The sequence below is a fragment of the Medicago truncatula genome, chromosome 2 (assembly GCF_003473485.1).
Source record: "Medicago truncatula cultivar Jemalong A17 chromosome 2, MtrunA17r5.0-ANR, whole genome shotgun sequence".
In the NCBI taxonomy this organism is placed as follows: domain Eukaryota; kingdom Viridiplantae; phylum Streptophyta; class Magnoliopsida; order Fabales; family Fabaceae; genus Medicago; species Medicago truncatula.
Genome location: NC_053043.1, coordinates 49,119,776 through 49,141,820, shown reverse-complemented (window position 1 = coordinate 49,141,820; position 22,045 = coordinate 49,119,776). Strand labels below are relative to the sequence as shown.

The window sequence follows — 22,045 nt, the reverse complement described above, 5'->3', positions numbered from 1 at the left end:
CAAATATTTCTCAATCTATATCTCACTCACTCTTTGGATATCTCTCTCTCCCTGCATTTGTTCCGTAAGCTGTTATGAACTCACTGCTATGCTGTGCCATTGTTCTATTGTTTCTTACCGTGTACATTTTGTTTACATGTTTTGGACTTTGGTGGTTATATAAATTATAAATTATTTGCAGTTGATCAATTTTTTTTCTGAACTTTGTCTTAATTTTCTAGTCTTATGAACTTTGTAAAGTGATTATCTAATTATAATTAATTTGAAATGAAATTACTTATAGTTTTACGCAAATTCATGACAGGTAATGACTACTTTGTCTGTCACAATGGGAGACAAGGAGGAAAAATCCATTCTCCATGATGAAATGGAATCAACACAAGACTCATCAGAAATGTTTTGCAATATGGAACATTTGCTGCTGTTTGGGGCAATTTCTTCATGAGTAGTGATATTTTGACAATCATTTTGGTACAACCTTTGAGACAACTTTGTTGTTCTCTCTTCTCATTGGTTAAAAACAATAGAGAGAGAAAAATGAAGAGAGAGAATAAAAACATAATGATATTTGTATAACCATTTTGGGACGCATTTTATTTGGCAGTTTTCTGGATGTTAAATACCATTGGATGAGTTACTTTTTATTGGCATTGGAAGCACATTACATTATGGCAGGGTAATGTTTCACAATTTAATGAATCTTCTACCTATTTGATGGGATGGTTAAGAGATTATCTATGGTTAAATTCTTCACAACTTATCAATGGATATAACCCTTTTGGTATGAATAGTTTATCAGTCTGGGCGTGGATGTTCTTATTTGGACATCTTGTTTGGGCTACTGGATTTATGTTCTTAATCTCATGGCGCGGATATTGGCAGGAATTGATCGAAACTTTAGCATGGGCTCATGAACGCACACCATTGGCGAATTTGATTCGATGGAGAGATAAACCAGTGGCTCAAAATGGTTATACAAATATCATTTCACTTTCTTCATCGATTGCTCAAGTAGGATTGATGTATGTTTTGGGTTGTCCTCATCAAAAGGCGACCATACAACTAAGCTTTGTGCAGGCTTGTTTTCATCTCTTAGAGCCAATTTTATGGAATGTCTTGTTTGTAATGACCTTCGTCACCGCATTCGTCTCCATAGTGAAATTGATTCGGTCTTGGGCATTTCGCGTGCCCATTATCTTATTGCTATGTCTTAATTTTCTATATGGCCTTTTTAAGTATGTGAATGCAGCATCGATGTTCAATGTCCTCTGCTACTCATATAGAATGAATGGTGTCTTGTTTGTGTCTCTCGGGTTCTTGGTGTTATGTTGCTTTATCTTAGTGTTATGGTGCTTGTGCGTTTTCTTTGTGGAGACGTCAAAGCCAAATAGAGGAGGAGTAATGTGACTCAGAATATTGTTGATAAAAAGGAGATCATTGATGCACCTACTTGTTACATTTGATATTTTATCACAATTTTAATTTGATCCCCGAAGAGTTTTTTTTATTAGTGGCATCCTTAACTTGTTTTTCTTGTCTTCGTGTAGGTTGCCTCCATAATAAATTTGAGGAAAAATTTCATTTAAGAGGGAGAGAATGATATAAAACCTCAAAGCTTTTTAAGGAATGAAGATTTGAATCATTTTGAGGAAATATAGATTTTTAAGATTTCTTTTCTCTGTTTGAAATTTGTGAGTAATAAGCGAAACACTTGTGTATCTTACTCCTATTAGTTTTAATTTTCATTGAGCTCTTATATTGGATTTTAGCTTTGTTTGCCCTCTTGGTTGAAGCCTATAATAAGGCTTGTTTACATTTAGATTGCTTTAAACGAAACTTGAAGTAAGAGCTAATGTTACTTCTCAAGGTTCTTCCATGAATATAATATTTCTATATCTTTATCAAGAGCATTCTTACTCTTGTGGCGGTTCATCCCAAGATCCTGTCCTCCTTTAAAAAATGTGACAACTGTTATTTACATTTCTCATCATATTCTATTTTGTATGTTTTCTTCTTATTCTTATATTTTCTTAGCCATTTTCCTTAATTTTTCTTCTTTGATTCAGGACATTTACGTTAAGGTCAAATGTCCTTATAAAGTGAAATTTAGTGAATCATTCCTAGATCCACACAAGTAAATATCTTTAGGTATCCATTGAGATATTGTAAAGTTAAATGACATATCTAACGTCTCAAAGACGAAACTATGAGTTTGTATGGGCAAGCTTTGACTACCCAAAAAACAAGGAAAAAAAATAAAAAAATGTTAAAGGAATAGTGAAAACGACATGCAACTCCATTTCCTTCTTTCCCACCGTCATAAATTTCATCCCTCTGATAAATGTTGCCGAAGTATAGTAAGCCCTAATATAATTTTGAATATGACAATATCTTTCTTCTTTGTTTTTTTGTCAAATAGTTTATTAGTTAAAAATTCACTTCTTCAGATGAATAAGTGGAGAGTTGGGGTTTGATTCTCAACCCTCGACAAATATAATGCAATGTCACTAACAATTGACTTTATGTCTTAATTTATAAAATTTTAATTTATCACACCTTTTTTTTTGAAGGAATTTATCACACCTTCTTATCTTTAGGTTTACATTCAATAAAGATCTTCACTCCGGCACGTTTAACCGTTTAAGTGCATAATCAATAGACTAGAGATCTGCTATCAATTGAACGTGGTAGAAACATAATAAAGAAGGTTTGAATTGTGTTGACCGTTTTATAATTTTTTTGGATTTATGATGATATCCGATTTGAATGCATATTTTAAACAATTGAATTCATTTAAAATAAACTGCAGAAGTTTCCTTCTGAAATTGGTATTAATAATATTCTTCCAACATGTACTGTTTTTTTTTTTTTTTTAAACATTTCCAACATGTACTTGGAGAGGACAACTTTTGTCGTATATTTATAAGTCAAACTGAAACTCTCTTTCAAGACTAAGGGTTGAATTGAGATTTTAAAAGACTGTTTTAGAAAAAAGAATCTTAAAGATTTTAAAAAACTTTATGTGATTGTATTGATTTTGATGGATTTTAAAAGACTTTATTCAAAAGGCTTTTTAATTAAGATTTTTAATCAGTATTTAATGGATTTATAACATAAACTTTTAAGATTTTCAAACGATTTTATGAGATTTTAAGATTGAAAGGATTGTATAATTCTTAAGAAAATTCAATATTACAAGAGTGGATTTGTAATATGGTTAACTACAAAATAACATAACGCTGCCTTCCTTGATAATGTATGGTAAAAATAATAACAACAAAAAATATCAGCCAAAAAAAACCCAAATAATCATAATAAATTAGAAAAGCAAATTGACTTAAAAAAACTTGAAACTTATGAATGTGTAACATTAAAAGTGAAATGAAATACAATTAGTATGAAATACAATTAGCATTAGTAAGTAACATGCACAACAACATATTTTCTTGAATGGAACATGAACAACAATGAGAAACAATAATATATAAACTTACAACTGTATTGTGAATAAGAAGTAATTACCCTTAAAAACAAAGTAATTAATAATAAGAAGAGGCTATGAGTGTGGAAAGAGAAAAGAAAAATATAGGAGCCTTCAGAAATAATTTTTGTTTTTAGTTTTTAAAATATACAAGTCCTCTTCTCACATAATTATCCTTTTATATGTTTTAGTTTAATTCCAAAACTAAAAAATTTAAAACAGTTTTAAAAACTGTAATTTTAAAAAATAGTTTAGCAAAAAAGTTTTTAAAAACTAAAAAACAGTTTTTAGAAAGTGTTTCAAACGGGCTCTAAATGTTTCAAAAAGTCTCAAACGTTTTTTTTGAGAGATTGTTGAATGATCATATCATGTGTATTTTTAACTAAAAATCTCACAAAATTCATTATTCAAAAGAATCCATTAAAATCTATATAGACAATTCATAAGTCATCAAAAATCTCAATTGAATACCACAAGATTTCTTTACATTCTATAAAAGTCTTGATTTAATACCAACATACTTATTTATTATCAAAAAGTCTTTTAAAATCCATTGACGTCATCACATAATTCATTCTGAAGCATTTTAACAAACACCTACCTGTTAGACTAGCTACAATGGGGTGTTGAATATGGGATTCAACATGTTGAAGCCTTGCAATGGAGGGTGTTGAAAGAAGGAAAAATCTGAGTTGGAGGAGGGAAGTGATGAAAGAGTTCAACTAGTTGAATCCTGCCACGGGGGACAGCTGTCGCGCGCGGATTTGCCATGCCAGGCGCGTGCGCTACACGCGCGGACAGGGAGAGTGGGCGACGCACACGCGGAGAGAGAAGAGAGGAAATGGATAAAGCAAGACACATGACATTATGTGATTGGCTGCTTGGATTTTTATCTTCTTAATAATTTGGACTCAATTATTTCATTGCAAATAATTTTTTTTTTTACCAAAATTCGTAATTTTTTTTTCTCTATAAATAGAGACTTGGATCATTTGATTTGGACACAGAAAAAAAAAAATCAAGTTTTTCACTCTCTTAATCTTATCATTAGATTTGTATTAGCCTTTCTTTTGAAGTTTTAGTGTTTATTTAGTGAAATGAATCCCACTAACAATCATTAGCTTTGTTAAGTGTTTCTTCATTTTAATTTAATTATAATCGATAATTGTAATTTTATGTAATTATAAAAACAAAAATATAAAATTAAATAAGAATAAGAAATAAAAGGTGGTGGGGTAGGGTGTTGAATGAAAGAACCATTGGAGAGGTAAAAATTGAATGGGTGTTGAATTAAGAGAGAGAAAATGATGTGGAGTGTTGGGAATTGAAAAAGTGGGTGTTGAAGGTTGTTGAATATTTGTTACCATTGGTCTTAGGTTCTTCTGAATGCTTTCAAATACTTCGAACCATCTTAAATTTCAATTCTTCTAGTTTCTTTGATTATTACATTCTTCATGGCGTTTCGATTTTTGCAATTCGTGCTTCACTTCTCAAAACCAAAACACCCTCTTCCCAAATTACATCAACGTTTCTCATCGCTACAAAATTCATCAAACCTTGATGAACGCCTCATTCTCCATCAAATCTCCCAACTTTTACCAATACCCACTTCCAAAACCCCAGATTCACAATCAGATTCTAAATCCATTGATGGGTTTTTGTCCCCTGAAGATAAACTACGCGGTATCTTTCTTCAAAAACTGAAGGGTAAAGCTGCAATTGAACAAGCTTTATCCAATGTGTGTATTGATGTAAATGTTGATATTATTGGTAAAGTATTGAACTTTGGGAATTTGGGTGGTGAAGCTATGGTTATGTTCTTCAATTGGGCACTTAAACAACCAATGGTGCCTAGGGATGTTGGTAGTTACCATGTTATTGTTAAGGCACTAGGAAGAAGGAAATTTTTTGTTTTTATGATGCAGGTTTTAGATGAGATGAGATTGAATGGTATAAAAGCTGATTTGTTAATGTTATCTATTGTTATTGATAGTTTTGTAAATGCCGGTCATGTGTCGAAAGCAATTCAGTTGTTTGGGAATTTGGATGATCTCGGGTTGTGTCGTGATACCGAGGTTTTGAATGTGCTTTTATCGTGCCTATGTCGACGCTGTCATGTTGGTGCTGCAGCTTCGGTTTTTAATTCAATGAAAGGGAAGGTGAGTTTTAATGTTGACACGTATAATGTTGTTGTTGGTGGTTGGTCTAAGTTGGGTAGGGTGAATGAGATTGAGAAAGTTATGAAGGAAATGGAAGTTGAGGGGTTTTCTCCTGATTTCAATACGTTGGCTTTCTTTCTTGAGGGTTTGGGTAGAGCAGGTAGAATGGACGAAGCTGTTGAGGTTTTCGGTAGTATGAAGGAGAAAGACACTGCTATCTATAATGCAATGATTTTTAATTTCATTTCGATTGGAGATTTTGATGGGTTTATGAAGTATTATAACGGGATGTTGAGTGATAATTGTGAACCTAACATTCATACATATTCTAGAATGATTACTGCTTTTCTCAGGACCAGGAAAGTGGCCGATGCACTTTTGATGTTTGATGAGATGTTAAGGCAAGGAGTTGTGCCTCCTACTGGGACTATAACCTCCTTCATCAAACAATTATGTAGCTATGGTCCACCATATGCAGCTATGATGATCTACAAGAAGACAAGAAAATTGGAGTGTAAGATATCAATGGAAGCTTATAAGATATTGCTTATGCGTCTTTCTAAGTTTGGTAAATGTGGATCATTGTTAAGTGTCTGGCAGGAGATGCAAGAATGTGGGTATAGTTCAGATGTTGAAGTTTACGAGTACATCATAAGTGGCCTTTACAACATAGGACAACTTGAAAATGCTGTTCTTGTCATGGAGGAGGCTTTGCGCAAAGGGTTCTGTCCCAGCAGGCTTGTATACAGTAAACTAAGTAACAAGCTGCTTGCTTCAAACCTAACAGAGAGGGCTTACAGGCTGTTTTTGAAGATTAAACATGCCCGATCACTAAAAAACGCGAGAAGTTATTGGCGCGATAACGGTTGGCACTTTTGAGCATACATCATAACTGGTAGCTCTTGAAGTAGATCATGCCATTTGATTTTCACATATCTGGTCTTCGGCTACTTTCTCGCAACATTACGGATCTAGTATGTCCTTACACTGAATTCTTTTAACTATATAAGTTACCTTAAATGATTTACTGTTCCTTTTCTAGATTTGCGATTTGGCTTTCTATGAATTTTAGTTTTTAATATAGCTGTCTTTTGGGTGAATAAATATTATAGTGTAGTCTTAGACATTTTTTCTTTACATTTTAATTGTATCCATACAAAACTGGTAACTTTTCTATTCGCAATATTGGAATCCTTAGGAGTTGGGACATGGGAGCAAGCAACATAAACTTATTACAAGTACTTTGGCTATTTTTCCAAGTCTGACTTCCAGTTTTCCAAGTTATAGCTCTGTAATTATTCTTTAATACCTTTCTTAGTTGCAAGAAGCTTGTAGAAATTTAAAGTTGGTTTTTCTGTGGATTTAGGAAGGAAACTTCAAATTTCACTTAACTTTTGTTGAATAGGTAGGTTTGAAGATATTTTTGCACTAACGAAGTTTTCTTTTTTTGTATATTATATAAAAAAAATTATGTTATCTTCTTTGTAAAGGCTATCATCAGTCATCACTATTAAATAACTTGGTGTAGGATAACTCTATTCTGCTATTTAGTCCATGCTTAATACATGCTTTGATTCCTTAACTTATTTTTGAATTTCATTTTGGTCCCTTAACTTTAACCTGTCTCAATTTGGTCCCATAACTTTACCTTCGTTTACCTAGTTGGTCCCTTCTGTTAGTTTTTTTACAAAAAACGTTAACTTTGTCCAGGTATGCTCTCCACGTGGGCCTATCATTAGATTACATGGAAAACCTTGTAAGCAATATAAAAGGGGAAAGATTGGTGAAAATTAGGGTTTTTATTCTTCCTCTTTCACCATTCCTCTTCTTCTCCATCGTGACCTTCCTTCTCCTTCTTCCACCATTCTTTTTCTTCTTCATTCTCCATATTTCCACCCAGAATTTCGAACCACACAACACCTTCACCTGAAATGTCGAACCAAACATAAAAAACTCAATGGGTACATGAACAATCATATGCATCTGGATCTGTTGGGTCTAATTTGAGAAGAAGGGCAGTACCAAATTGTAGGTGTGGAGAAACAGTTGTAATTCGAACTATAACTGATGCATTGAATCGTAATTTTGGGAAGAAATTCTGGGGTTGTAGAAACTACATAAATTCGAGTGACAAAGGATGTAGCTACTTTAAGTTAGTTGATGAAGATGATGTTATGGATGAAAGGGATTTGTTGATTGAAAAACAGAAATTGAAGATTGAAAAACAGAAAAAAAAAAAAGAAAAACAAGTTAGAAGATTGAGTTATCAAGAACAAGCACATTGCACATTAAAAACAAAGTGAAGTGTGCTTAATATTACACATTCAAAAAGACTACTTAATACCCGTTAACCAAAAAGACATTCAAAAACATTCAAAAGTGCTTAATAGCACATATTACATTCAAAAAGACTTCTAGTGCTTAATTTCTAAGGCTGAGATGCAGATCCTGCCTTCCTTGACACCTTCTTTCCTTTCTTTTGTGTTGGTTGAGTTGCAGCAACATCAGACACATTCGCATACTTTCTTTTCCTTGGTGATCTCATTTTTTTTCTTCTGAATTGGTGGTTGAGATGATTGTGTCTGAGCTGGGTGTGCCTTTGACTGAGAAGCTTGTGGCTGAGAAGCTTGTGTCTGTGATGGTGTCTGAGACACATTCACAGTCTTTCTCCTCCTAGGTGATCTAATTTTCTTCTGTATGTTTGGTTGAGATGAGTGTGCTTGTGACTGAGAAGCTTGTTGTTGAGAAGCTTGTTGCTGAGAAGCTTGTTAATGAGAAGCCTGTGCAGGGTGTGGCTGAGATGATGGTGGTGGAGGTAGTGGGCATGTTGACTTGTTGTGTCCAGTTTGCTTGCACCTACTACACTTAATCCCATAAGAAGCTTTCTTCATTTGTGAGTTATCTCTCATCAGCTCACTTGCATCCATTCTCCTTTTCTTTTTAGGTCTCCCTGGTTGCCTTTTCACAGGTGGTGGTTGAAGGTCAGTGCAGTTTGTCCCCATCCATAGATCTTGGCCATTGATAGGGAAAATGATGCTGGAATAACATGCAGCATATTGCTCTTTTTTGAAAATTGATGGCACATAGTCAGCTATCCTGTAATTTTTGTATTTCATGCAAGAAATGACATGACAGCATGGTAGTCCTGTCAACAACCATTTCCTGCAATCACACACTTTGTCCAACAAGTTGATAGCGTACTTGTCTCCAGTGCTTGACATATGTATAACTTGGAAATCATGATCTCCACTTTGCCTACATTAAGATTAACAAGATGGTTACATTCTGCAATTTAAATATCACCAAATGAATTAAAAATCAAGATTCTTTATCATTATCATTATATTCTAGCTTTTTCTTGATATTTGGCGGAACTTCACCATTAGCATACTTAGCAATTTTCTCCCTATTGATCTGCCACCTTTCCATGACATACACTCTGACATCCTCCAACATAGATACAACTGGCTTGGACCTTGGGACACCAATAACAAAATTGAAGGCCTCTGATATGTTATTCACTAGTGTGTCACACTTTGTATCACCCATGAACATTGTCTTAGTTCAATGCCTTGGTTCAATTTCACACAAATACTTAAAAGTTTTCTCTCTTCTTAATTTCCATCATTTCCCTCTCAAATGCATTTCTGTAGGCTGCCTTTGCAGCCCTCCACATTAACTCTTTTAGTTTTTTCCTAGGAAATCTCTTTCTAAAGTTGTTGTAGAGGTGTCTGACACAAAACCTCTGCTCAACTCCAGGAAGCAATTTATCAATTGCTGGCAAAAGTCCCTGTTTAACAAAATACATTTCAAAAAAACAACAATTAAAATTAATGTATTCAATTAAAGACAAGTAATTGAACATATTAAAAAAAAATGAATAGTTACTTTACCTTTTTTTGATCACTTATTATAGTATAAGTTTTGCACAGTCTGGTGCCACCCAAATCAGCTATGAGAAGCTCCAAAAACCATTCCCATGATTCTTTAGTCTCTCATCCGAGTCACCAAAATGTACCCCTAATGCACTATCTTCCCTCTCAGCAGTCACATTACCCATTCCATCTTCATTACCTAGCCCATCTTCAACAACACCTTCATTACCTAGCCCATCTTCATTCACACCTTCAGGCCCATTCTCATGCTCACCAAACAAATCATTCTCATCCAACATTGGGCCTAAGTCATTTAATTCCAACTCAGGCCCATCTTCATTCACACCACAGTTGGGACCACTTACGCCACTTTAAGCATTTTTATCTTCGGCAGTGGGACCTACATCAGTGGGACCTTCTATCAATGGGTCAAGGGCTACAACATCAGGTTGTGACATAGGGTGGACAACATACAAATGGACCCTATCATATTGAAGTGCAATACTTTGCATCCTTCTACATCCACTATCACTATTCAAAGGAATAAACCCATTTTCCATAGCAGGGTTATGATACCACAGAGACTTGAGACTAACATAACCACATCTTTTTAAGGTTGATAACAAAGCAAAGTATGAGAAAAGTATAGGTCACAGTCTAGTGTTTCTACTGGTCCTTAATAATCAGGGTCCATAAAGCAACTAAAATCTCCAGCATGATGTACCACACACTCAAATATTTGGTCCATCTGTTTTTTTACCATTAATATACAAAAGAAACAAAACCTAATCAGATTTATGCACAAAATTCGAAATAATTGGACCACACACCACACAATAGTATAAAACCCTAATTTAACATATGGAAATCCAACACAACAGACAAAAATCGACTTTTGAGAAGGAATAAACAATAAATAAACCAAATCCATGCATACAACACCTTAAAAGGTAGCACATTCATTGAAATTTTTGAAAACCATGTCAAATTTTCTCATTCCAAATCAGGCAAAATAACTTGTTTTAACTTGATATTCGCAAAGAAGAATAGGAAATTAGCCTTAAAAGGTTAAAAATTTATCGAAATCTTCAAAACCCTAGAGACTTTCGAAACCCTAATCAATTTTTTTCCCTCGAAACCCATGAGATTCGCGAAGAAGATGATGAAACTAACCAGGAATTTCGCTTTGCTTCGTTAATCTTCTTCGTTTTCCACATTTATCTTTTTTTTTTTTTTTTTTTTGCAGATTTCTCCAACTTCTCTCTCTGGGTTTTCGTTCTCCTTCTCTCTCTACGTTTTCTTCATTCTCTCTCTTTGTTCTCAGAAATGTAACGTTTTGATTACGTGGAAAGCTTACATGGCCAAAGTTAACGTTTTTTTTAAAAAAACTAATAGAAAGGACCACTTAGGTAAACAGAGGTAAAGTTATGGGACCAAATTGAGACAGTTTAAAGTTAAGGGACCAAAATGAAATTCAAAAATAAGTTAAGGGACCAAAGCATGTATTAAGCCTTGGTCCATTATATAAATGTAAAGGTGCCTCTTCTGTGTTTCTTTTGCTATCTTTGTGTTTCTTTTGCTATCTTTTTGCACTTTTGGACTAGTTATTATCTTTCTGGGTTTAGTATACTTGTTTATTGAAAGTTGAAACACATGGGTAGGTTGCAATGGAAGTGCCCTCTGTTAACACTAATTGCATGTTGCAGCTTGAGTTTGGAGACTTTTTTTTTTTTTTTTTTTTTAACTAAATGTCTATAGGTATCCATAAATGTCTGCATATATATGATAGGGTTAATGGTGCTTTACCCCTGTAATATAGGTCATTTTTGGTTTTGTCCCCTGTAAAATATTTTTTTTGATTTACCCTCTGTAAATTTTATTTTTTTGGAATACCCCCTAATAGGTCATAAAAAAACGACTTTATTTTTTTTTTGCAGAATTTTTTCGTTTTTTTATGACCTATTAGGGGGGTATTCCAAAAAAAATATATTTTACAGGGGTATATCAAAAAAAATATTTTACATGGGGGAACCAAAAATGACCTATATTACGGGGGTAAAACACCATTAACCTTATGTGATATTTGCATATTAGTGGGTTTTCAGATGGAGTACCTCAGGGATCACGACATATATCCTGTTCTTGACTCCCTTTTCCTGTTTATTGGCTATTTACTCATATATTTTCATTTTTGACTAGAGAATGAATACCAACATGCCATACATAGTTTTACTGACTATAATTAATTGGATATTTCAAGTGTTGCTTGCTGGTTGGATTTTTTTTTTTTTGTTGCTGAGTTGAAATTCTACTGCTAAACTGAGTTTGTTTAATTCTGACATGATCTCCAATCTTCAGCACAAAAACATTGAAACCGTAACAGATGTTGGATCAGCAGTCAAGAAGAACAGCACACTTACAAACTCAGATCAAGATTCAGATGATGATCAAGAACAGACCCGTTCTTGGATGAAAAAGGTGGTTTTACCTACCTTCAAAGGCACATATCCAATAGGATTGATGGCTCTGATAAAGATCAGAATTATAGAGATGAGGCTTTTGCAAGTAAACTTGCGATTTTCATAGATTAACAAAAGGAATTACAATCTTCAAACCTATCAGAGCAGTTTGCTCTCTCAGAAGATAACTTCTTCTGGTCAAGTAACTTCCTAATAACTTCCCACATAAAAATAAAATAACAAACAGCAACTTAAATACAATCCACAACCACACCCAATAACTAACTATTTGAAATTCAAACTAACACACTAATATTATATTAATTATTTATTTTTTTATTTTTGTTTCTCCTTTGATAAACCCTCCAAATGACGGGTTTACCCTTCTCTCCATGAAGCTCATCCAATAATTCATCAATAACTGGAATAGGGAATTTATCCGGAATGGTTACCTTATTCAAAGCACGGTAATCTACACACATCCTCCAAGAGTCATCCTTCTTCTTGACGAGAATAACCGGACTTGAAAAGGCACTCTGGCTAGGTCTGATCACACCGGACAGCAGCAACTCTTTCACTTGTTTCTCGATTTCTGTTTTGTGGTGATGAGGATAGCGATAAGGTCGAACATTAACTGGGCCCTGACCATGCAGCAAGTGTATAGCATGCTCTTGTTGTCGTCCAGGAGGCAATCCTTGTGGTTCCTTGAAAATGTTATCGAAATTGTCCAGTAATGACTTCATTTCCAACTGCTGATTTGGCGTCACCATACCTGGTTGGACATCACAATGCAACTGGCCAAAATGATTTTCATCAACATAGTTTTGTAATGGAGTGCACTCTCTAGTACGAATTCCTCTGATCTCTATCCATTCGCCTTGATAGTCGAAACGCATTTTTTTCTCAACCCAATCGATGCAAGTACATCCAATTTGTGTCAGCCATGCCATCCCCAATACTAGATCATAACCGCGCAACTCAAAAAGCATAACATCTATCTCCCATTCAACCCCTTGAACAGAAATAATTACACCATGACATTCTCCCAAAGTCGGAACCACATGTCCGTCACCCAATCTGATACGTCTAACAGGAGTCTCGGTAATTCGCAAACCCAAAGCCAAAGCTAGACGCCTTGACATGAAATTTTTGTTTGCTCCACTGTCAACCAACATCAGCACCGGTATCTCCCTCACTTTCCCTTGAAATCTGATGCATTGAAACCTATCTTGATAATACTCGGTTTGTCTATCAAAGGTCAACGCATTTTCAAAAGTCAGCACATTCAATTGCAACTCTTCTGCACCTGTGTCCACATCTTCATCATTCAACACTCTTACTTCATTTTCATCTTCAGAATCATCCTCAAGCACCATAACACTCAAATTTTTATCCGGACATTGATGACGTGGATGATACGGACCTCCACATTTAAAACAGAGTCCTTTTTGACGACGGTCAGCAATCTCTTGTGAAGACAGACTCCGCACATTCTTGTCACGCCAATTTGCAGTGTTGATAGTGTGTGTTTTGTTTTGTCCAACATTAAACATTTCACGTGCACGATTGTTTCCTCCACTGTTTCCTCCAGGAAAACGATCACGATTGTCTTTGTTATTACGAATCATAACCCAATCGCTATTTCTACCTTCATTCTGTGTGACAACTTTGTTACCAAAAACGGGTCGAGATAGTGATCATGCTGCGAACCTTTCCTCTGATTTTGTCCTTCAAACCATGAACGAAATAACCCAAATATTGGTCATTGGGTAATTTGGGCAGTTGCGCTACTAACCTTTCAAAATCTGCAATGTATTCTTCAATCGTTCCTTCCTGTTGAAGTGCAGAAAGTTGTTCAAATACATTCCCATCACTAACACCACCATACCTTTCAAGAAGTGCATCTTTCAAATCTTCCCACGTCAATGTTTCATTCTCCTCCAACAATCCTTTGAAAAAATGGATTGTTGGACCGTCCATACATAATTGTGCCAAATTCACTTTGATTTCTGGTGTAGTATTCTGCACATTGAAATAAACTTCCGCCCTAGCGATCCAACCAGCGGGATCATCACCATTAAACATCAGTAATTCAACCTTTTTAACAGATAGGCGAAATTCATCCAAGGCTTCATCATGTAATTCAGAATTTTTCTTTTTGTTACCAACTGATTCATTATAGTGCGATGATTCTCCCACATTCTTCTCCTTACTTGAATTCAATAAAGAGATGATCTTCTCCTGGTTCTCCTTGTTTTGATTCTGCATTTCATGTAAAGAAACCTCCAAAGTTGCGATTTTCTCTTCAAGTGCAGTCACTTTGGCCTCCATCTTTTTCGGTGGCATCCGGCAGGTCGGACCAATTTGATAAAGATCAGAATTATAGAGATGAGGCTTTTGCAAGTAAACTTGCGATTTTCATAGATTAACAAAAGGAATTACAATCTTCAAACCTATCAGAGCAGTTTGCTCTCTCAGAAGATAACTTCTTCTGGTCAAGTAACTTCCTAATAACTTCCCACATAAAAATAAAATAACAAACAGCAACTTAAATACAATCCACAACCACACCCAATAACTAACTATTTGAAATTCAAACTAACACACTAATATTATATTAATTATTTATTTTTTTATTTTTGTTTCTCCTTTGATAAACCCTCCAAATGACGGGTTTACCCTTCTCTCCATGAAGCTCATCCAATAATTCATCAATAACTGGAATAGGGAATTTATCCGGAATGGTTACCTTATTCAAAGCACGGTAATCTACACACATCCTCCAAGAGTCATCCTTCTTCTTGACGAGAATAACCGGACTTGAAAAGGCACTCTGGCTAGGTCTGATCACACCGGACAGCAGCAACTCTTTCACTTGTTTCTCGATTTCTGTTTTGTGGTGATGAGGATAGCGATAAGGTCGAACATTAACTGGGCCCTGACCATGCAGCAAGTGTATAGCATGCTCTTGTTGTCGTCCAGGAGGCAATCCTTGTGGTTCCTTGAAAATGTTATCGAAATTGTCCAGTAATGACTTCATTTCCAACTGCTGATTTGGCGTCACCATACCTGGTTGGACATCACAATGCAACTGGCCAAAATGATTTTCATCAACATAGTTTTGTAATGGAGTGCACTCTCTAGTACGAATTCCTCTGATCTCTATCCATTCGCCTTGATAGTCGAAACGCATTTTTTTCTCAACCCAATCGATGCAAGTACATCCAATTTGTGTCAGCCATGCCATCCCCAATACTAGATCATAACCGCGCAACTCAAAAAGCATAACATCTATCTCCCATTCAACCCCTTGAACAGAAATAATTACACCATGACATTCTCCCAAAGTCGGAACCACATGTCCGTCACCCAATCTGATACGTCTAACAGGAGTCTCGGTAATTCGCAAACCCAAAGCCAAAGCTAGACGCCTTGACATGAAATTTTTGTTTGCTCCACTGTCAACCAACATCAGCACCGGTATCTCCCTCACTTTCCCTTGAAATCTGATGCATTGAAACCTATCTTGATAATACTCGGTTTGTCTATCAAAGGTCAACGCATTTTCAAAAGTCAGCACATTCAATTGCAACTCTTCTGCACCTGTGTCCACATCTTCATCATTCAACACTCTTACTTCATTTTCATCTTCAGAATCATCCTCAAGCACCATAACACTCAAATTTTTATCCGGACATTGATGACGTGGATGATACGGACCTCCACATTTAAAACAGAGTCCTTTTTGACGACGGTCAGCAATCTCTTGTGAAGACAGACTCCGCACATTCTTGTCACGCCAATTTGCAGTGTTGATAGTGTGTGTTTTGTTTTGTCCAACATTAAACATTCCACGTGCACGATTGTTTCCTCCACTGTTTCCTCCAGGAAAACGATCACGATTGTCTTTGTTATTACGAATCATAACCCAATCGCTATTTCTACCTTCATTCTGTGTGACAACTTTGTTACCAAAAACGGGTCGAGATAGTGATCATGCTGCGAACCTTTCCTCTGATTTTGTCCTTCAAACCATGAACGAAATAACCCAAATATTGGTCATTGGGTAATTTGGGCAGTTGCGCTACTAACCTTTCAAAATCTGCAATGTATTCTTCAATCGTTCCTTCCTGTTGAAGTGCAGAAAGTTGTTCAAATACATTCCCATCACTAACACCACCATACCTTTCAAGAAGTGCATCTTTCAAATCTTCCCACGTCAATGTTTCATTCTCCTCCAACAATCCTTTGAAAAAATGGATTGTTGGACCGTCCATACATAATTGTGCCAAATTCACTTTGATTTCTGGTGTAGTATTCTGCACATTGAAATAAACTTCCGCCCTAGCGATCCAACCAGCGGGATCATCACCATTAAACATCAGTAATTCAACCTTTTTAACAGATAGGCGAAATTCATCCAAGGCTTCATCATGTAATTCAGAATTTTTCTTTTTGTTACCAACTGATTCATTATAGTGCGATGATTCTCCCACATTCTTCTCCTTACTTGAATTCAATAAAGAGATGATCTTCTCCTGGTTCTCCTTGTTTTGATTCTGCATTTCATGTAAAGAAACCTCCAAAGTTGCGATTTTCTCTTCAAGTGCAGTCACTTTGGCCTCCATCTTTTTCGGTGGCATCCGGCAGGTCGGACCAATTTGATAAAGATCAGAATTATAGAGATGAGGCTTTTGCAAGTAAACTTGCGATTTTCATAGATTAACAAAAGGAATTACAATCTTCAAACCTATCAGAGCAGTTTGCTCTCTCAGAAGATAACTTCTTCTGGCCAAGTAACTTCCTAATAACTTCCCACATAAAAATAAAATAACAAACAGCAACTTAAATACAATCCACAACCACACCCAATAACTAACTATTTGAAATTCAAACTAACACACTAATATTATATTAATTATTTATTTTTTTATTTTTGTTTCTCCTTTGATAAACCCTCCAAATGACGGATTTACCTTTCTCTTTAGTCTGTGCGCTATCAGGCTCTCTCCGACAAATTATTCATTGTGCAGAAAGTCAAACCTTCAAGAATTAGAGCAGGCTGACGACGGAAAAGAAGAAATCACAGGTGGGATTTTTTTGTCAAAAATTATGAAATTTTAGTAGATTGCAACCTTGAGGACAAAGTTGTTTTTAGGAGGGGTGTTTTTTTAGGACTTAGAATAACGGGAGTTTGTTAGAGAGAGAATTAGAGTTAATTAAGAGGTTAGTATAGCTGTTGAGTTTGTTAGGCTTTCTGTTTGTATTTAAGTTAGACCTAGGATTATTAATATGATAGACTGGTCTTAGGGGCGGGAGGCAATCATTTTATGAAAGTTGTAAACTAGAGAATGCTTTAGTGAGGGGAGAGTGCTCCCTTTGGGTTAACTTGAATGCAAGGTTATCATCTTGTTCATTCCTATTATTTCCAAAGTTCCATTCCAGGTCACGAAGTAAGTCATGCAACTTGATCTGTTTTGTTTGCTTATTTAGAAAGAAAAGTTATCATAATTCCTAATGTTAAGAAACTAAATAGAGATGGCATATATTCTGTAAAATAACTTGATACATTAAATTAACGTTATTGGCTTATATGACCTTATGAAATCGCACTGCAAATCACAGAATTGTAATGCACTCAGTTTGTAGAGAAGCAATTATGTTTATTGTCGTCCAACTTAATAATGAAGTTGTGGATGTAACATTCGGGAGTTCATTCAAATAAATTTCCAAATCCAACCTAAAAATCAAATCAATAGTTACTGCTTAAATTAAACATAATTGGGGAGCCATTCATGTAACCAGTTTCAACCTTAATCACTGCTTGTCTCTTGGAGCCAATGGTGATGCAGGTTTCCTTACACTTGTTTACCAAAAGAGACAAAAAATAAAAGTGGCATCATTTGGAGAGGGAAAAAATGAATTTCAATGAAATGTTTATGCCAAAAATATTATACAAATCAAATGGCGATCAACATGCACCAAATCTTCTCTAGCCACTTTCCAAAATGTTGCCCTTAGGGCTTAAAACTAAGACATTTCAAAGCAGCATCAACCATTGGCAATTCTTCTAGACTTCTAGTCAGCTTATATACGTATTGATTATTAGAACCATCGGTGGAAGTTGTTTGCATAAGCCATTGGCTTAACATCAGGGTGTGGCTGCAAATTGAATGACGATATGTATAATTTAATCACAGTGCAACAGAATGATCGTAACATAAAATGGAGTTACATAATTTTGTTCATTATTTTCAGTTTCAGCATTTTAAGCTGCCATATCATATCCGCCACAAAACACCGTGGCCACCATCATTCACAAATTGGCAATATGACAGTTGTGAAAAAAATATGCCACTGCAATCCGCCATGGTGTTTCAATAGTCGATATTTGACAGTGCTGATTCTTTTCATTTTTAATTTATTATAATGACAATTCATAATATAACATGACAGACTTCAAATTGTGAAAGATACTAACCACTGCTTCAAATGTAACTATTTTAGGTTTCAAATCAGGCGCTTCAAATCGAATAAAGGCACCTCTGTTACCCATCTACAAAAACAATGAAAATCAGGATATATATCTATATATACTACTTCATAGGAGGATAAGTGATTACTTAAATAAATACATTAATATAAGAAGCGTGTGGCATGGTCACAACTCACAATAATTTTCGTGCACATGCCGTAAATTATTCAAGAAAGAAGGTTGTAACAAAAGAGGCATGGTTACCTGATCACAGTAATTTGGAGCAGAAAATACAGTTATGAGTTTACCGTCATGTTGAATCTCATAACCCTTGCGCTTTGATTCATGAGATCGCACAACTAAATCTGTAAAAGGATAATTCATATCAAGTCACTGATGAAATAAGGAAATAAGTATCAGACCAATGGAAAACATACCTAAATTATTATCCTTCAAGAACCTTTTTGTAACATCCTCACCAAAACAAAATAATTCATAACCACGCTTGCTTGGTCCTCTTCCAGGGAGATATTGTGGATCACTCCATAGCAAGTCATGCATCAACCCTACACATACCAAACATAGATAAATAAACAAAACTACAATACAAAGAAGGATTATGCTGAAATGCAAGTAAAAATAATAATAATGACGTGTCTTACCTTCATCAGGAGGCTCACAAAACCGATTAATTGATCGGATATCGGAGAGTTTGACCCCATCAACACTAAAAAGACCTCCATGGACTACGAAAACTTTCTTGTTTATCACATGAGCCAAAGATAAACAGCAGAACACTTCCGCAAATAGTTTGACAAATCCTCCATTCAACTTTGAGCGCACCTCACCCTCAAAACCACATTTCTTGTTCATTCTCCTGCTCTCGTGATTTCCTCTACCTAGATATATGGCTGACAATAGTATAGAAACAAAACATGTTACAACATCCTAGCTAAGTAAGTGAAATTGGAAAAGGAGTATAATAGTTACTAAAAGTCCAATCACACACAATAAGCATGCTTTGGTAAAAAAATAACCTAACAGGCTAACAAAGAAAGAGCTAGGGTTTACCTGATGGAGACATGCACTTAAATGCAAACAAAGTGAGGATGACTTCTAACGAAAACGATCCTCTATCAACAAAGTCACCATTAAATAGATATGGATTTTCTTCCGAAGGAAGCCCATTGAGCTCAAAAATATTCAAAAGATCATAGAACTGCTTGCAGGAGTCATGAAAAATAAATTAAATTGAACATAAAGGAAATGCACATCTTTTATTATATATTATCTACTTAAATTTAATTCATTTATTTATTTATGTTTTTTTTATCATATCTATATCTAAATTTATTAAATTTTACTTTCAATTTATATGTTTTTAAATTTTAATTATTTTGTAAAAATATATTGTTAGTGGAAAAATTGTTATATAACAACAACCCTATCCTTTATACCTGAAAGAAAAAGAAAAAAAAACTATCCCCTAAATATCTATGAAACAAAAAGCCACCTTGAAGATATTAGCAACAATATGTTTTAGCATATAATAAACCATGTGAGCAATTGTCATAAACCAATTACCTGACCATGCACATCACCACAAACAGTAATATGTTTTCCATGAGGAACAGTTATGTCGACAAGAGAAGGCAAAGCTTTCAATATCTTTTTTATTTGCAACACAATCTTGTATGCATACCTAAAACAATGAACCAGGATAAATGTGAATACATTTCAATAACACTTCAAGAAAGTACAAATAGGTATACAAAAAAAAAAAATCTTATTCCTTCAGTACCGTCTATGCAAGCACTTCGGATTCTTGAAATCATCCATCATTTTCTTTACGAAATCCAAAGTAATAGTTTCATCTTCTATTCTAGATCCTGTGTATCGTCGCGCTACATCTATTATCGAAATAAAAAATCGAAATATATTCATATCCATGAGTGAAATCAAATGCATACACAACAATCTTCTAAATGGGTCATAGTTTTTAGATGCCAATCCAGGTAGGAATTGAAAATCATAACAAAAAAATTCAAACAAGGTTGCAAGTAGATGAAAATAATAAGAAATACATACAAGTGGTGAAGTTGGGTGCTTTGCTAGCAGGATGTTCTTGGCTGCTTTTTGTCTTTGCTTTCGGTTGTTTTGTTTCTGTTTTGCGATTGTCTTGAACTTCGGTACTTCTTGTACTCATTGTATGTTTCCTCCCTTTCTCATCTAATTTTATATTTGTCATTAAAAAAATAAGAAAGCAGACACAATATAGATGGCTTATGCAACAAGTAAACTGAAAAGTACATAACATTCACTGTCTCCTAATGCATTAGTGATAATGATTCCACTTGACTTGTTTCAAAAATCTCAAATGAGTTAGGAACAATCATCCTATCATTAATTGGTTTTATAGGTCTTGTTAGATAAGCTTATACCTAGGTCCGGTAAATAACTCCTAAATAATCTATAGTGAAGTATATATGCAAAAACCTAAAAACCAACATGCATAAAAGTCTCCACTCTCAAGTACTTATTTGAATTTTGTAAGTTATTACCTTTAAAAAAGATGAATTTTGTAATAGCCGATACCAATGACAACACTCCAGATCCTGTTGGTTTTATGTGACCATCATCATCATATTCATCATGTTTCACATCATCTATGGATAAGCTACTCTGCAGTGCCATGACTCTCTCTGCTACCAGTCTGAGATAAAAAGTAGCATATATATGTAAACGAACATAAATTATCAATGAAAGAAGAAGAAAAACAATAGAGAAAGTAACATACCGATTCTGCTAACGTTTGCTTTCTCTTGTTCTCGTTCCTTTAAACAATGTTGGTCGTTGATTTATAATTTTTTGTTTTGAGGGAGTCGCTTATTTATAGAAATTGATTAGGGCTAAATCTAAATCATATATTTTTATTTTATAAACATATATCTTTTTTTTTGGTCTTAATAAACATATATCTTAATGGAATAAAATCTGTTATATTACATTATAAAATATTTTAATTAATTACTCAAATCTAATCTAGTCTCATTCTCAAAAAAAACAAGAAAAAAATTAGAAGTTGTCAAGAGCACCTCTCAAAAAATAGATTTTTTAAGAGGAAAGAGAAAATATGATTTAAAAGATTGAACTAATTTTGTAACAAAAAATGCCTCTTATAGTTATAGTTGTATCCAAACAAACTAAATTATTTGTATTATGATAAACAAACGCAAAATAATCTATGTTGTTTTATAAAATATCTAAAATATAATCTCTAAATTATTTTATGTCAAAATCACTTTTATTTTAATCCGCAATAAACGGGCTCTTAATATATGGCAAACATGTATTTAACAACTTTTCATTTGTCCTCGTGAGCTTAGCTATGGACAATGCATAATATATGCAAGGTCCGAAATTCAAATCCTGGCCACCACAAAAAAAAAAAAAAAAAACTTTTCATTTGAAACTAGTTTTTGATTTTTTTTAGATTGAGATTATTTAAAAAAACCATACAAAACATATACAATATTCTTTAAATTGCCCTAAAAAAATATTCTTTAAATTGATTTAAAAAATGTTTTTTTTTTTTA

At 34.5% G+C, this 22,045-nt stretch overlaps 3 protein-coding genes across 5 annotated transcripts; 2 read left to right on the top strand and 1 right to left on the bottom strand.

The window, feature by feature from the left end:
- Window positions 1-603: 603 nt before the first annotated feature.
- On the top strand, window positions 604-1,422 carry LOC11425777 (uncharacterized). Its single transcript, XM_003597569.4, has one exon. It carries the CDS (start codon window positions 715-717, stop codon window positions 1,405-1,407), a length of 693 nt encoding a protein of 230 aa, XP_003597617.2. The 5' UTR covers window positions 604-714; the 3' UTR covers window positions 1,408-1,422.
- A 3,414-nt stretch (window positions 1,423-4,836) lies between these two features.
- On the top strand, window positions 4,837-17,407 carry LOC11423277 (putative pentatricopeptide repeat-containing protein At5g43820). Of its 3 annotated transcripts, XM_039830889.1 has the most exons (3): window positions 4,837-6,614; window positions 11,874-11,993; window positions 17,008-17,407. In XM_039830889.1, the coding sequence occupies exon 1, from the start codon at window positions 4,936-4,938 to the stop codon at window positions 6,517-6,519; it is 1,584 nt and encodes a 527-aa protein (XP_039686823.1). In that variant the 5' UTR covers window positions 4,837-4,935; the 3' UTR covers window positions 6,520-6,614; window positions 11,874-11,993; window positions 17,008-17,407. The 3 variants fall into 3 exon arrangements, with proteins under 3 accessions (XP_039686823.1, XP_024631394.1, XP_024631396.1); XM_024775626.2 differs by having other exon boundaries at window positions 11,874-17,407; XM_024775628.2 differs by lacking the exons at window positions 11,874-11,993; window positions 17,008-17,407 and adding an exon at window positions 6,839-7,367.
- A 672-nt stretch (window positions 17,408-18,079) lies between these two features.
- On the bottom strand, window positions 18,080-21,143 carry LOC11432942 (serine/threonine-protein phosphatase 5). Its single transcript, XM_024777187.2, has 9 exons — window positions 21,011-21,143; window positions 20,251-20,359; window positions 20,034-20,151; window positions 19,521-19,668; window positions 19,112-19,360; window positions 18,887-19,015; window positions 18,714-18,814; window positions 18,456-18,530; window positions 18,080-18,136 (listed from the first exon to the last, which is right to left on the bottom strand). The coding sequence occupies exons 1-9, from the start codon at window positions 21,141-21,143 to the stop codon at window positions 18,080-18,082; spliced, it is 1,119 nt and encodes a 372-aa protein (XP_024632955.1).
- Between the last annotated feature and the right edge of the window lie 902 nt (window positions 21,144-22,045).